Source organism: Hesperophylax consimilis, chromosome 28 (genome assembly GCF_061612785.1).
Source record: "Hesperophylax consimilis isolate HC1 chromosome 28, BYU_Hcon_1.0, whole genome shotgun sequence".
NCBI lineage: Eukaryota > Metazoa > Arthropoda > Insecta > Trichoptera > Limnephilidae > Hesperophylax > Hesperophylax consimilis.
The window spans coordinates 25,465,806-25,480,754 of NC_142863.1; the positions used below are offsets into that span (position 1 = coordinate 25,465,806).

Consider the following 14,949-nt stretch of genomic DNA (forward strand, 5'->3'; position numbering starts at 1 on the left):
TATGACCGGTCAATGGCTTATTTTGCATTGCGGCTGGGTCCCGCCCCGGCATCGTGAGTTCAATTTATTGCCTGGGTAAGTCCTTCATTGTGACACTAGCAAAATTTTCCGCTTACTGTGATGGTAGTAGGAGATTTTCAAATATTATCAGGTTATTTGCAATTCGGGAATGTTTGTCTTTTTTTAAAAGTATTATAATTAACACTTCCGGCGCACAGTGGCCAATTTTGATGATTTGGCGCGACATCGCTCTCGGCGTTCGACCATTTGGTACCATTGATGTTAATAAGAAATACCACTTATTTTTTGTTAATTCTTATTAGTCGAAATGTTGATAATGATTTTAATGCTTTTATAAAAAGTAGTGTAACTTGGGGGCTAAGTTTGTATTTTATAGATTATAATTCTTTAAGAAAACAGATAATAAAAATACAGTGAACAATTTTAACATTATAATAATAATATCATCCCGAATATCAGTGTACCCCTGTTCTGCGACTAATTACATAATTATTGAGTTTCCGATGTTAATTTAAATTGACAATGAATAATAGTGAATAACTTAAATTTTATTCTAACGGTACGCAGAACTAAATATTACATACAGTTGATCTTTCTTTGACATATCGGAGTCAAATATTGGATTCTGAAAAAAAATTGACGAAAATTAAGTACAATCATTTCTTAAAAATGGAATTACTGGAGTGGCTGGCTAAAATTGGTGGTGATATTTTTTTCCGTGTACAAAAAAGACACAGCAATAATATCCTATTAAAATTAGCGTGAAGACTTGTGAAGATTTTTTTTCCTACTCCATTAAAGGCAAAATATTGGAAAAAAAATTGGAAAAAAAAGGTAAATTTTGAACCAAGGCAACAGTTATAATTTATGAAAAAAAAATATTTTTCAGTTATTTAAATAAACCACGTACCTTAAAGAATATCTTAAGTGATTTTTAAAAATACTTTTTTTTTACAAAAAATTCACAAACAACCTGATTTCGCACGCCTTCAAACTAGCCTAGATACAGCAGCATAGTTGTGCGCCCGAATATCAGTGTACCCCTGTTCTGCGACTAATTACATAATAATTGAATTTCCGATGTTAATTTAAATTGAAAATGAATAATTGTGAATAACTTAAATTTTATTCTAACGGTACGCAGAACTAAATATTACACACAGTTGATCTTTCTTTGACATATCGGAGTCAAATATTGGATTCTGAAAAAAAATTGACGAAAATTAAGCACAATCATTTCTTAAAAATGCAATTACTGGAGTGGCTGGATAAAGTTGGTGGTGATATTTTTTTCCGTGTACAAAAAAGACAGCAATAATATTCTATTAAAATTAATGTGAAGACTTGTGAAGATTTTTTTTCCTACTCCATTAAAGGCAAAATATTGGAAAAAAAATTGGATAAAAAAGGTAAACTTTAAACCAAGGCAACAGTTATAATCTATGAAAAAAATATTTTTTCAGTTATTTAAATAAACCACGTATCTTAAAGAATATCTTAAGTGATTTAAAAAAATACTTTTTAGAAAAATAAGTATACAAACAACCTGATTTCGCACGCCTTCAAACTCGCCTTGATACAGCAGCATAGTTGCGCGCCCGAACATCTCAGTTCTATGCGTAATTACCGAGTAAGTAAGCTTCGGATGTTATTTTCAATGGTTTTTTTAATGTCAGTGATTAATTGAGAACACATTGGTAAAAAAAAATTCATTTCGGGAACATGCCGATCTGGGGTCAATGTCGCGCCAGCGCTCAAATTTAAGCCACTGTGCGGCGGGAAGGAACCTCTTACGCTGGTCCTATTTGAATGGCGAGATATGCATTGCTGTCCGATAGTTTTATACTTATTTTTTATATCAATCTCTTTGTTAGGGTTCCAACTTCCAATTATATGTAATATGTATTTAATGAATTAACCAACTCTTCAACTTCTTGTCTTTTGTGTCTAAGAATATTATATCAAATGGAAACTTTGTATAAACCCGTAGAACGGGTGAGACGTCCTCCCACTTGTTGCACCGGAGATGCGGCAGTTTTTGTTTGTTTTGTAATGATTTGTGCATGAAAAAAAAATAGTAAATACATACATTTATTACAAATAATACATCACTAAATGACTAAAAATTGACTCACACATATTACGTGTTAATAATTTTGAATGATTATAAATCCATAAAAACATATCTAAAAAAAAAATTAAATACAGCTTTAAAAAAAAAACTGTAATTATATTAATCAGTAATCTTTAAATTTGGAGAATTGTTGGCTGTTTACAAAAGTTGTTGAGTTGTCAACAAAACTCCGGCAGTATGCGTCCACCAGTTGAAAAGGGTTTTAGCAAACGTGCGGAAGCGTCAACGGAACAAGAGCTTTCCGGGCGCTTCCTACCTATTGCAGGTTCGCCGCGCACGGCAACGGTATTATTTAACAATTCCTTGCCTCGCGCAGACATGACATACAATCTGAGTTTCGTGATTATTATTATGGAAGGGGTAAGAACAAAAATACTTTTGGTTTTCATATTCCTCTTAAGATATGGATTATGGACACGGGAAGGAAGAATATAGATACAATGTTGCAACTTAACAAAGAAATATTAAGATATGGATTATGGACACAGGAAAAAAGAATATAGATACAATGTTGCAAGCAAGTATTGCTTATAATATGTTATGTTTTTCTTCTAGATACTTTATAATATTCTTCTTGTAAAATTACTTGAAACTTGAACTGATTTACAATTCGCACACAAAACCATGGACAATGTACAAGTTATGAAGAACAAAGCATCAAAACAGAAATTACGAGATTGAAAACGCCTTTCCGTAAGAACTCTTACTAAATTGATAGAAAGTGGCCCATGTGAGGTATTGAAGAACTTAGTTTAAGTAATTAACATTTATTGTATAACCAACACCCCTGCTATAGGTTACCTCGAGTGGATTTAGCAGGGGTTCCAGGGTACATCAGGTGAGGTGTCCACCTGCTGCGTTGCGTGCCAGATCGAAAGAGGCTGCTTTGAGGAATCTCTTTGAGCTCTCCAACTGGTCTCTCGACCCATCGCATTGAGCCACAGCGGGATATTCATTCGTCCGTCACTCCTGGACACACCGATCCACCCACCCCTCATACCTGTTTTCTTCCTCTCACAAAGTATGCTCAAAGATGACAATATATATCGTAGCTGCACATCAAAAATATGGGCTGTATGACTCAGAGTACATTCCGAGAAAATCGATAAAAACAACACTAATACTATAAAAATTACACTTTTATTTATGTACAAAGTAGGAAAAATATATTTAGTTTATTTCGTATTTTAATGCCATTTTGTCACATGGCTCATATTCTATGCACAGGTATAAGCATGTTTTTTCTCTGACTAATTTTTCAATTTCCTAAGACTGTAAAATATTTACAGTCGATCCTCTTTCATTATTTTCTGACAACATCAAAAATGTGTCTGTGTTTTTGTTGGGTAATTGGTGTGAATATAATTAATTTTCTCACTTACTCACACTACTGACTTTTCTTGCAATTGGTTTTGTTCATATTCTTTTTTTAAATTATTTTTTTTATTTTTATTTTTTTATAAATTCAATTGTTAGTGGGTTTATAAAAACAGTTTATTTTTAAACAAGTTCTGCTGTGTAATTATTACTACGCGTGACAGCTGTTTCGCCCTCTGAAGGCATTATGAAACTGTGGGTAGCCCACTTACATACGATACATTTATATTATTCTACATCCATTTATTGATACCAATAAAAAAAAACAATAGTTATATATGTATATGTAACAATAAATAAAATATAAGGTATGAATTAGTAACGTAAAAATATATGGTGTGCTAACTGAGCTGCCTCCAAATCAACGATAATATTATTTAAAAAGTACAGAATTGTTTTTAACAATAATTTATAAACTGGTTATTATTAGTCGGCATTTGAAGTTTGCCAAGTTCAAATTACATTATCCGCAATGCTTTTTACAATCGAAATACCTTTGCCCGTCTTTCTCCGTTCCAGATTTTTAAATCTCCTGACAAACTAAAATATCCAGAATTCAATGATTAATAAACATCCATATCAGTTTGTGGAATTCGATCTCTAGTTAATTCAAGATAGTTTGGATGTAGAATAAAGCCACATGGCTCTTATTTAAATGCAAAAGTTTGTGGAATTCGATCTCTAGTTAATGCAAGATAGTTTGGATGTAGAATGAAGCCACATGGCTCTTATTTAAATGCAACAGTTTGATTGTTGGCACATGGCTCGTTTTCTATCTCAAATATTTGTTATCATCACATGGCTCGAATTATTGAAGGTGGAGAAAAATAATGGTGAAACTGTAAATAACTCATTTTAGTCAAAATCGTCACAAAGTCCATGTTTTATGTGGTGTTATGAGTTGCCCACATCCTCCACAATGCACTATTTAGTGTAAAACGTGCCTTGGTCATGTGCAATCAGAAGGATCTCCTTATATGGTGATCGACGGAAGAGCAGCAAGCGCTAACGCAAAAAGCATGCCCATAAAAGGAATGATTAACTTTGGAAAGGGGAGAGACGAAACAGGAGGGCTCTCCTCACTTCAGTGCGGAGAGCCGTGTACTTCAGTTGTGGTAGTCGGGACAACCCATTGGTTATCACCCACAGATTTACTCTAAAGGGTTGAACAACGCAATGGCATGAAAAAAGAAACCCAAACGTCCCACATCACTGCACAGCAGTAAGCGCTTTTAAATATAGAGCCAGTAACTTCCAGCGTACAATTGTTCCATTAAATAGTATTGCTAATTTAGTCATATAATGCATAACCTTGTTGCCGAATAAATTGTATGTCAGTATAACTGCATAAAATTTTAAGAAAAGTCACTAAAGGCTGCATTAAGTTAATGTGGAAATAATAATTTTCTTACGTTTGATCTCTGAATAATTTTTCAATTAATGACATTAATTTCGATTAAGCATTAATTTCGAATTAGCATTAATTTCGATCAAGCATTAATTTCGATTAAGCATTAATTCTCTAGATTCGTCGAGCGCACTTAACCGCTTGTGCGCCAGAATTGTCTGTCGGCGATGTAAGAATATATCCGTTGAACGGCAGCCTTGCCTATAAAAATATACTTTAATGTTGTGGAATTTAGTATAGCATAGCATACTAAAATATATTTTATTCGCTTGGCAAGAAAATAATTAATTGCATCCTAATAACTATCTTCCTTTTGTCACATTTCTCTATTTTTTTTAGATTCATTGTGAAAGACGCTTATTTAGCTGTATGAAAATAAACGCTTAAAAACATCTTTATATTTCTTTATTTAACGTTTGTATATAATATGATGGGAAAAACAATTTCTCTGAAAACAAGTTGCTATTCTGGGGAAAATTATTATGGTAGATATATAAAATGTTTTTAAATACATAAATAAATTATCTGGTAAGATAGTACAATTTACAAAAAATACCATTTTACAAAAGAAGTTATTACGAAAATACACACAGCTGATGCACGGCAAAAATATCCCCGGGCGCACTTCACTCACTACACACAGTTTATTCGGTCGGGAAAGCTCGGTGCTCCAAATACCAAGTTAATTTTCAGCAAGAATGGCGATTACAAATAAGTTAATTAGTTTTAGAAGGGATAAAGACTTACTCTCGGTTTAGCATCACTAAAGCAACATCGTTGTATTTTGAGACCCCTGTGTGGCCAGGGTGTATAACTTCGTGGATAATTCTATAGGTGTCTTCTGGTTTCTCTGGAATGATGTCAGTTGCGCCCAGTCTGACGTGACCTTCTTTTCCTCTGCAAAGTAACGAGTTGGTGGTCAGGTAGCTGAGTGTATATGAACCACGTTGGATACATGGATGATATTAAACTATCAGGGTTAAACAGCTTGTCGCTTGAGAAGAAAACTTAGCTAATTTAGGTTGACTTATATTAGCAAGTACTTTCCATTGTTCATATTCAGATCCAGGCCTTTATTGATATTCCGCCCGATAAGCGGAGCCAAACTTGTATTTCGGTGAAAGAACCAATTTTTCGCAGATATTGATTACGGGAATAAATCCAGAAGAGAATAGAATGTATCAATAGAATTTATCCAGTCAATTGATGGCTACTCATATTTAGGCTCTTCGGTATAGAACTGAAATTCATGTAAACAGCTAAATTATAAAGTTTATAAAAAAATTATAAACGATGAAATATAGTTGGATTCATTGGCTTTAAACCACATTAAGCGGTTTATATGTTTTGTAACGGACGTAGTTGACCACATTATTTAATTTCATAAAATTGTTTTACTTTTATAAAATGTGCCTACCCCACGCCACTGGCAAAATCACCACTCCCCGCCACTGGCCATTTTGTCCAATTTTCGGCCCAGGCCGCTTGAAAACTTTGTCTACGAACGGCATCGATACCGCGTCGCCGGCTTACCTGCCGCGTAGATCGATGTCCAGCATTTTTTCCATGTAAAAATTACTAGGAAAAATCAATTTTTAAACATTGCAAATATGTATATTTTACTTGTTCATCCCCTCGGCGGTAGTCAAATAAACACTATTTTCGATATACTACCGCTGAGGAGATATTAAAAAAGCTGTTTTTCACCCATATGTAAACCCATTTTTGAACAATATTTTTTACCTTTTTTGCGTGTACAAAAATCCAGGAACCTCGTAGCATAGTGAATCTTATCTCTTTCTGAGCGCTATGTTACGGGGGACCTCGGAAAAATACTAACTTAACATGTTTTACAAATTTGATCGCTTGAGATCATTTTTACACATTTATTTTACAAACATTTCTTATTTTTTGTCGTATCTTGACAAACAAAAAATCTAGTTGTCAAGATACACATTCTTATAACTACTATGCATTTAAACTATGTAATTGTCATTCATGTAAGCGCTCAAAATCTTTTCTAACTCGCAAATTTAAGCGACTACTATCACCATTGCTATCGACAAAATGAATATGCAACATTTTGTCGGAGGCTATAAACGCATTGTTGGCGCGGGTACAACCCCCCACCACTTTTGGGCTCCTAGCCCAATGTCGGGCGCGAGTCAGGCTAATTAAATATAAGCAGCCACATAATTAAAAATAAATCAGTTCATCTTAACCACCGAAACCAAGCGTTTTATTTATCTACAAGTGACTCCTGCCCAACATCTGCCTCACCTCGCCGAGTCTTCTGCTCCAAGATCTTCTGGTGTTACCTCTTCAAGACCAACCGGCCCTCCTTTGGAAAACCGCCAACACCAGAAGCGAGCAGAGACAACAGCACACCCAGTGCCCAACATTCACCAAGCCTGGGTGCGGGAGGCAGATTTCATCATCAAATATACTACTGTCATCGTCATCGGCCGTAAAGGAGCATTCTCATCGGTTGAAGACACGGTTTGGACCCGGCGCCTAAATCTACAGTCTTGTGCGGACTCCCGTCCAGTACATGTTTCCTTATTAATACAGGTGAATTCATTGGCGTTAAACCATATTAAGCGGTTTATATGTTTCCTTATTAATACAGGTGGATTCATTGGCGTTAAACCACATTAAGCGGTTTATATGTTTCTGTATTAGTATTTGGAGGTATGATTTTTTGAATAAGCGCGGCCGAATTCAAAACCGAATGCCTGGAAATCTCGATCACTCTAAGCATTTATTTAATAAATACCCCATTGCTCTAGTGGTTAAAAGGGAAATTTAGTAGTTAACAGCTGCTTCAGCAGTGTATGTTCAGCATTAGCCTCCAGGTCAGGTACAAACATAACGGCTCGAGTAATGAGTATACTACAATGAGTATACTAGGTCCTCTTCTCTTCATTATATATATTAACGAACTGTGTAATCAACATAGAGGTGGGAAAATTATTACATTCGCAGATGATACCTGTACGGGACGTGTTTGCCAGCACAAGAAAAGACTGTAAATAATAAGCACCGGCACACATCAGTCCTCAACATGGGTAATGATTTAAGTAAAACACCGTGAGGTGTTCTATCCAAACCATCATAAAAGAAAGACGATTCGAATCAAAATTCACATTTTAATTACAAGTTTTGTTTTGGTATACAGAACGTATAAAGAGGTGTAGCTTATAGGTACTTCCTATTTTTTACAGCCAGCCCAATTCACAAGAAATAGTTATATGTATTTCAATACAACTGGGATTTAAAACACAGATAGAAAACTGATACAACCGGAATCCTTTCAGCGATAATTTCAGATTGGAGCACATTGTGCATCATCGCGCCATACGATACAGTAAATGGCATGGGCGACTGCTGCAGCAGTGGCCAGTTCAATTGGTAGCCAGCAGGAATCGGCCAGCTTCTAGGTTGTCAGCATCATTGGCTAATTTAGTCGGTAACCAGGAAGAATTGGCCAGCCTTAAGGTGTTCAGCATCAATGGCTAATTCAATTGGTAGCCAGGAAGAATTGGCCGGCTTCTAGGTTTTCAGCATCAATGAACGATTTATTTGGTAGCCAGGAAGAATTGGTCAGCCCCTAGGTTATCAGCATGAATGGCTAATTCAGTTGGTAGCCAGGAAGAATTGGCCGGCTTCTAGGTTATCAGCATCAATGGCTAATTCAGTTGGTAGCCAGGAAGAATTGGCCGGCTTCTAGGTTTTCAGCATCAATGGCCAATTTAGTTGGTAGCCAGGAAGAATTGGCCGGCTTCTAGGGTTTCAGTATCAATGGCTAATTCAGTTGGTAGCCAGGAAGAATTAGCCGGCTTCTAGGTTTTCAGCATCAATACAGCAGGGATTGGCCAGCCTCTAGGTAATCACCGGCAGTGGGCAGTTCAGTCGGTAGCCAGCAGGTATTCGTCAGCCTTTAGGTTGTCCGCATCTGTGGCTGGTTCAGTCGGTAGCAAGGAGGAATTCATCAGAATCTAGGTTGTCGGCATCAATGTAGCAGGGATTGGCCAGCCTCTAGGTGATCACCGGCAGTGGGCAGTTCAGTCGGTAGCCAGCAGGTATTTGTCAAAATCTAGGTTGTCGGCATCAATGCAGCAGGAATTAGCCAGCCTCTAGGTGATCACCGGCAGTGGGCAGTTCAGTCGGTAGCCAGCAGGTATTCGTCAGCTTTTAGGTTGTCAGCATCTGTGACTGGTTCAGTCGGTGGCAAGGAGGAATTCACCAGAATCTAGGTTGTCGGCATCAATGTAGCAGGGATTGGCCAGCCTCTAGGTGATCACCGGCAGTGGGCAGTTCAGTCGGTAGCCAGCAGGTATTCGTCAGCCTTTAGGTTGTCCGCATCTGTGGCTGGTTCAGTCGGTAGCAAGGAGGAATTCATCAGAATCTAGGTTGTCGGCATCAATGTAGCAGGGATTGGCCAGCCTCTAGGTGATCACCGGCAGTGGGCAGTTCAGTCGGTAGCCAGCAGGTATTCGTCAGCCTTTAGGTTGTCCGCATCTGTGGCTGGTTCAGTCGGTAGCAAGGAGGAATTCATCAGAATCTAGGTTGTCGGCATCAATGTAGCAGGGATTGGCCAGCCTCTAGGTGATCACCGGCAGTGGGCAGTTCAGTCGGTAGCCAGCAGGTATTCGTCAGCCTTTAGGTTGTCCGCATCTGTGGCTGGTTCAGTCGGTAGCAAGGAGGAATTCATCAGAATCTAGGTTGTCGGCATCAATGTAGCAGGGATTGGCCAGCCTCTAGGTGATCACCGGCAGTGGGCAGTTCAGTCGGTAGCCAGCAGGTATTCGTCAGCCTTTAGGTTGTCCGCATCTGTGGCTGGTTCAGTCGGTAGCAAGGAGGAATTCATCAGAATCTAGGTTGTCGGCATCAATGTAGCAGGGATTGGCCAGCCTCTAGGTGATCACCGGCAGTGGGCAGTTCAGTCGGTAGCCAGCAGGTATTTGTCAAAATCTAGGTTGTCGGCATCAATGCAGCAGGAATTGGCCAGCCTCTAGGTGATCACCGGCAGTGGGCAGTTCAGTCGGTAGCCAGCAGGTATTCGTCAGCCTTTAGGTTGTCCGCATCTGTGGCTGGTTCAGTCGGTAGCAAGGAGGAATTCATCAGAATCTAGGTTGTCGGCATCAATGTAGCAGGGATTGGCCAGCCTCTAGGTGATCACCGGCAGTGGGCAGTTCAGTCGGTAGCCAGCAGGTATTTGTCAAAATCTAGGTTGTCGGCATCAATGCAGCAGGGATTAGCCAGCCTCTAGGTGATCACCGGCAGTGGGCAGTTCAGTCGGTAGCCAGCAGGTATTCGTCAGCTTTTAGGTTGTCAGCATCTGTGACTGGTTCAGTCGGTGGCAAGGAGGAATTCACCAGAATCTAGGTTGTCGGCATCAATGTAGCAGGGATTGGCCAGCCTCTAGGTGATCACCGGCAGTGGGCAGTTCAGTCGGTAGCCAGCAGGTATTTGTCAAAATCTAGGTTGTCGGCATCAATGCAGCAGGAATTGGCCAGCCTCTAGGTGATCACCGGCAGTGGGCAGTTCAGTCGGTAGTCAGCAGGTATTTGTCAGCCTTTAGGTTGTCAGCATCAATGTAGCAGGGATTGGCCAGCCTCTAGGTGATCACCGGCAGTGGGCAGTTCAGTCGTTTGATTATTAGAGCCGGCACACGGAGACGCCCCATTCTTGTAATGATGAGTGATGCGTCTGACTCAGCTGATAAAGTGCCGGCCGTAAACAGCTCGTTAGAAATAGTTGTAATCTTTAAAATGATTGTGCCGTGATGGAGGAACAGAAGCGACTTCAGATTTCAGTTAACACTCAGGAATTTATAATTATAATTAACAGATCGCGTTTTAACTGTTTAAGGTGTTCCGTCCACTCGTGTTAATTTTTGAAATTTGACTGCGGAATATTGTAGTGTTTTTAGCTATTTATAACTTCTCTAGCAAGCCCTCTTGTCACGTCAATATCGTTACCACAACTTGTTTTCGTTTCAGACGCAGGTGTTTTTAGGTGAGAATAATAATTTCGCACAGCGACTGGTTTGTCAATATTTTGATTCTTCTCCGGCCCGATTCGTTAGTAACCGATAATTGTGGTGCATTTTTCAACTCGTAAACATTATTTCTTGGAAAAAGGGGTCATCAAACTTGCCAGGTGTTCATCCTTAGTTGCAATAGAGTCAAATGCAATAAATCTTGTTTTCACGTTCGATACAATACCGTTATATTGTTTGAAGGAGACAATTGGAAGGAAACACATCACCTTGCTAACACCGGTATAAACAGAGTTAAACAATGGCTGAACAGCAATTTGCTTACATTAAACGAACCAAATTCCTAACATTCAGTTTTACTATTGCAGGGCAACCCCAAACACCTCATCACCTTACAATACATAAAATTAACTGTAACTTTGGAAATAATAACTCTCCATGTAAGTGTGAAGCCCTCGAGTGTGTTAAATTTATTAAATATTTAGTTGTTAGAGTTGATAATAACCTCAAATGGAAGAACCAGATAGAAAATGTAGCTAAAAGAGTGGGCACACTGATTCACATATTTATTTAATTACGGGAAATTTAAAAAAAACAAGACTTAAAACACATATAGGTACTACGGGCTGTGTAACTCAATCATAACCTACGGTTACATTGGGTGTGGGAGTATAGGAAGAACAACATTAAACCCGTTATTGAAGACACAGAAATCTATTTTACTTGTTATTATGAAGAAACCTTTCAGATATTCGAGCGACGCTCTCTTTAAGGAATTTTCACTAGATGTCCGAGAGTGCAATATAAAAAAATAGTAATCCATGTTCATAAAAATAAAAACAAAATGAAAACAGCCGAACACAAACATCAAACCAGAAGTAAGGGAAGAAATGACTTTTCCGTTCCAACAAGCAACAGAGCGGCTTATCAAAAAATGTTCTCATATCTCGGTCCTAAAATATATAATAAAATCCCCTCTCAGCTGAAACTGTGTGAATTGTCATCCTTTGGTCTAAGAGTGACAAAATGGTTGTTGGATCTAGGCAGGACTGATTCCAAAATGTTACTAAACATTTCGGAAAACACTATCACTACCCGATGTCGAGGAACATGCGTGTCCAGAATGACTGCCAGTGACACTACGTATAAGTATGTACATATATTTTAAAAACTTACTCTTTTTTCAATATATAGATGCAGCTAGCCACTGTAAGAACCCAGCGTTCACTGACCAAAGTTCCCCCGCACTTCAACTCGATCGAATCATCCAGTCCTTTTGTACCAATTAGAGCCTGAAAGTAAAAAAATATTGAATAAATAATACCAACTTCCTTTTGGGTTAGAAACAAAGCTGGTTATCGATTATTATACATGGCGTTAACCCTTTATAGGACACTTTATTAGATACGTCTGGCAAACCTGAAAACTATCCTCTTTTATAAAAAGTGTTACTAAACATATTGTCATAGATTGGTTAGTCATATTGGTTGGGTAGATTGATTAGCTTAACTGGTGTCGAGAAACTGCGATTCCACTCTATTAGTTTGTGCTGCTGGAAGCAATCACCAGTCTAGGACCAGTCCTAGAACTATGCTAATTGCAATGTTATATGGGACAATTTATTTTGAATGCATTCGCTAAGCTTGATAGACAGTATTCCTATGCAACACACAACTGTTATAACAGTTTAAACCTGAGATTCTGGAACATAAGAAAAGCCCAGATTGGGGCCACAGTCTGCCAGATTCTGGATTCACTCGAAATATGAATATGAAGTTATATTCACATTAATTTATTCCACGGTTGTGATCATGTAATAGGTCGATCCTCCGTGCCTGAGCTCTGCAGAGCTGCAAATGAGCTTGTTCATGGTGACATTTTTGACAATTAACCGAAGCTTATCTGATACTATTGAGGCCGCACTAAATTATATCTTTCGTCGATCGGAATATTTCTTATCAATCGTTGACCGTGCTCGCAAACATCGCTAACTGACTGTAGATGATGGAATATCGTATTGGGCTTTATCGGTCGTCCGTGCTAGACCTCCTGACATTATTTTAAGTAAAAAATATTGTTAAAATTAAATGTAACCACCTAACCCGACCATAACTGTGACTGTAACCTTTTGACTTTCAATATTTTTAGTTAAAAAGTCACTGCATGACCGTCTGGAGCTAGTGAGACTGAGGCATCCCCATGCGGGGCATGTTGTGAGGCTGAAGACAGTGGGGAGGGGAAGTAGATAGGGAAGAGGAAGGTGGTGGAGTACCTGACTATTATCTGGTCACCAAATACGGCTTAACATTTTAATAAACGTTTCAATTCTGAATGGTGGCCTTACAACAACAAGGAGATACTGAGAGTATCTTCCACCACCAGTTATTTTGCCTCAAGAGTATTAATGAATATTCAACATTGAAGCACTTGTGTGGCTTATCCTTGTTCGATGTATCTCAAAAGGGACAATCAAAAAATGATGCAAGGCTAATGTATTATGTAGGAAAGAAGATTAAGAAAGAGATTAGGAGGCTGGGGGTTGGAAAAATAGAGTGGATGAACGATAAAATAAATATCACAACGGGAGTGTCGATGTGATAAGAAAAGGGGTCACATCTCCTTGCTTCTGCGGTCTCGGGGGCGCCTGGTGTGCCAAGGCTGGGCCTGGCGGGGAATGGCGGGGGGCCTGCAATGAGCTCGGGCATCTCGGTGGCGCCGGGTAATGGGGCGGGGGCATTGGGATTCGTGGTCCTCGAGTCAGTGCGTCCTCGGGGCGGGGCTGCTGTTGCGGAGATGGTGTAGAAGACAGTCCCTGTCTTCGTTCAATATTTGAGTTGGTGAGCGCCGGGAGGACTTGGGGACTCCTTTGGGTCCACGGGGCAGAACCTCGCAGGAAGCATCCGCTTCATACCTCATATTCAGTATAGGACAGGACTTGATGTCTCGCTTCGGTGGGGCCAGCGTGTGCCGTTATTTTTTGAGTGTATGCTTGGGGGTTGCCTTGAAAAACCTGCCGGCAGGTCTCTCTGGCCGACTGGGTAGATAGAGGGGGCCTGCCCGTGTTAAAAACACAAACCAGACAGAGCGATTTTTCCTCTTCGTCATCTGGAATTTCTCAATTTTCGAACGTTCTAGGTTGCACTAGGTATTAGTTTAGTATCTTGCCGCTACACCTACTAAGGCATTCTTCACAAGTTCTAAAAAAAGGATCTGTCCTAGGATTTGGTCAATCGGGATTAAACAAAATCAAACGCCGTAAATAGGTAATAACTCAATTACTGTAGGGACTCTTGGTGTTCATAATTGTGATTATAATTAAAATTAAATGCACTCAACGCATGAGCGGTTTATAGGCGAAGGCCGTCTAGAAAATCTCGTAGACAACGCAAGGAAAAACAAGTACGATCCAGACAATACGTAACTTGAGAAGTGCTGATTCATCTTATCAAGGGCTGTCTAGTAGCGATGTCTAGATGCTTATGTATTTCCGGCTGTCATGATGCAAGAGTATATGATTGCCCGGGAAAAGTGCGTTGGCTGCGCGTGTGACCAGTGGCGTGTCACCACATAACTAATAGATGGGTAGAGACAAACCATATGCGGGAACTCCCCGGGACTCGCCAGCACTCCTCCCACGATGAGGGGGGTGGCCACGTGGGCACAGGAATAGCGGCGCATCCCGGTGGATTTGTCGCAAGGATACACTGACTCTGCCAGCTCTATGCATTCTGAAATCATGCATAAAATCACTTATGCTTTTCCTTTCCAAAGGAATAGCTTTTGAAACAACGTTAATTGTAATAATTATTTAAACAAAAATAGTTTTAAACCTATTTTATGTATTTCAAGTATATCGCCAATACAAAATTACAAAATTATATCCATTTAACCCTTTCATCATCCCCATTTTATTTAGTCATAAAGACCATATTTTGAGCTTGATTATTCCTAATTATTTGATATAAAAATTTTTGCTTACATATTTCGATTTGTATTAATTTTATG

At 39.0% G+C, this 14,949-nt stretch overlaps 1 protein-coding gene across 1 annotated transcript in view; it reads right to left on the bottom strand.

Moving 5' to 3' along the window:
* The window catches only part of LOC149410426 (ovochymase-like), an 83,346-nt gene that overhangs the window by 7,321 nt on the left and 61,076 nt on the right, over positions 1 to 14,949 (bottom strand). The window contains exons 13-15 of the mRNA XM_089648618.1: positions 14,539 to 14,672; positions 12,121 to 12,236; positions 5,688 to 5,837 (exon numbers count right to left, since the gene is read on the bottom strand). Of these exons, the coding sequence (XP_089504744.1) occupies positions 5,688 to 5,837; positions 12,121 to 12,236; positions 14,539 to 14,672 (400 nt within the window). The remainder of the gene's footprint in view (positions 1 to 5,687; positions 5,838 to 12,120; positions 12,237 to 14,538; positions 14,673 to 14,949) is intronic.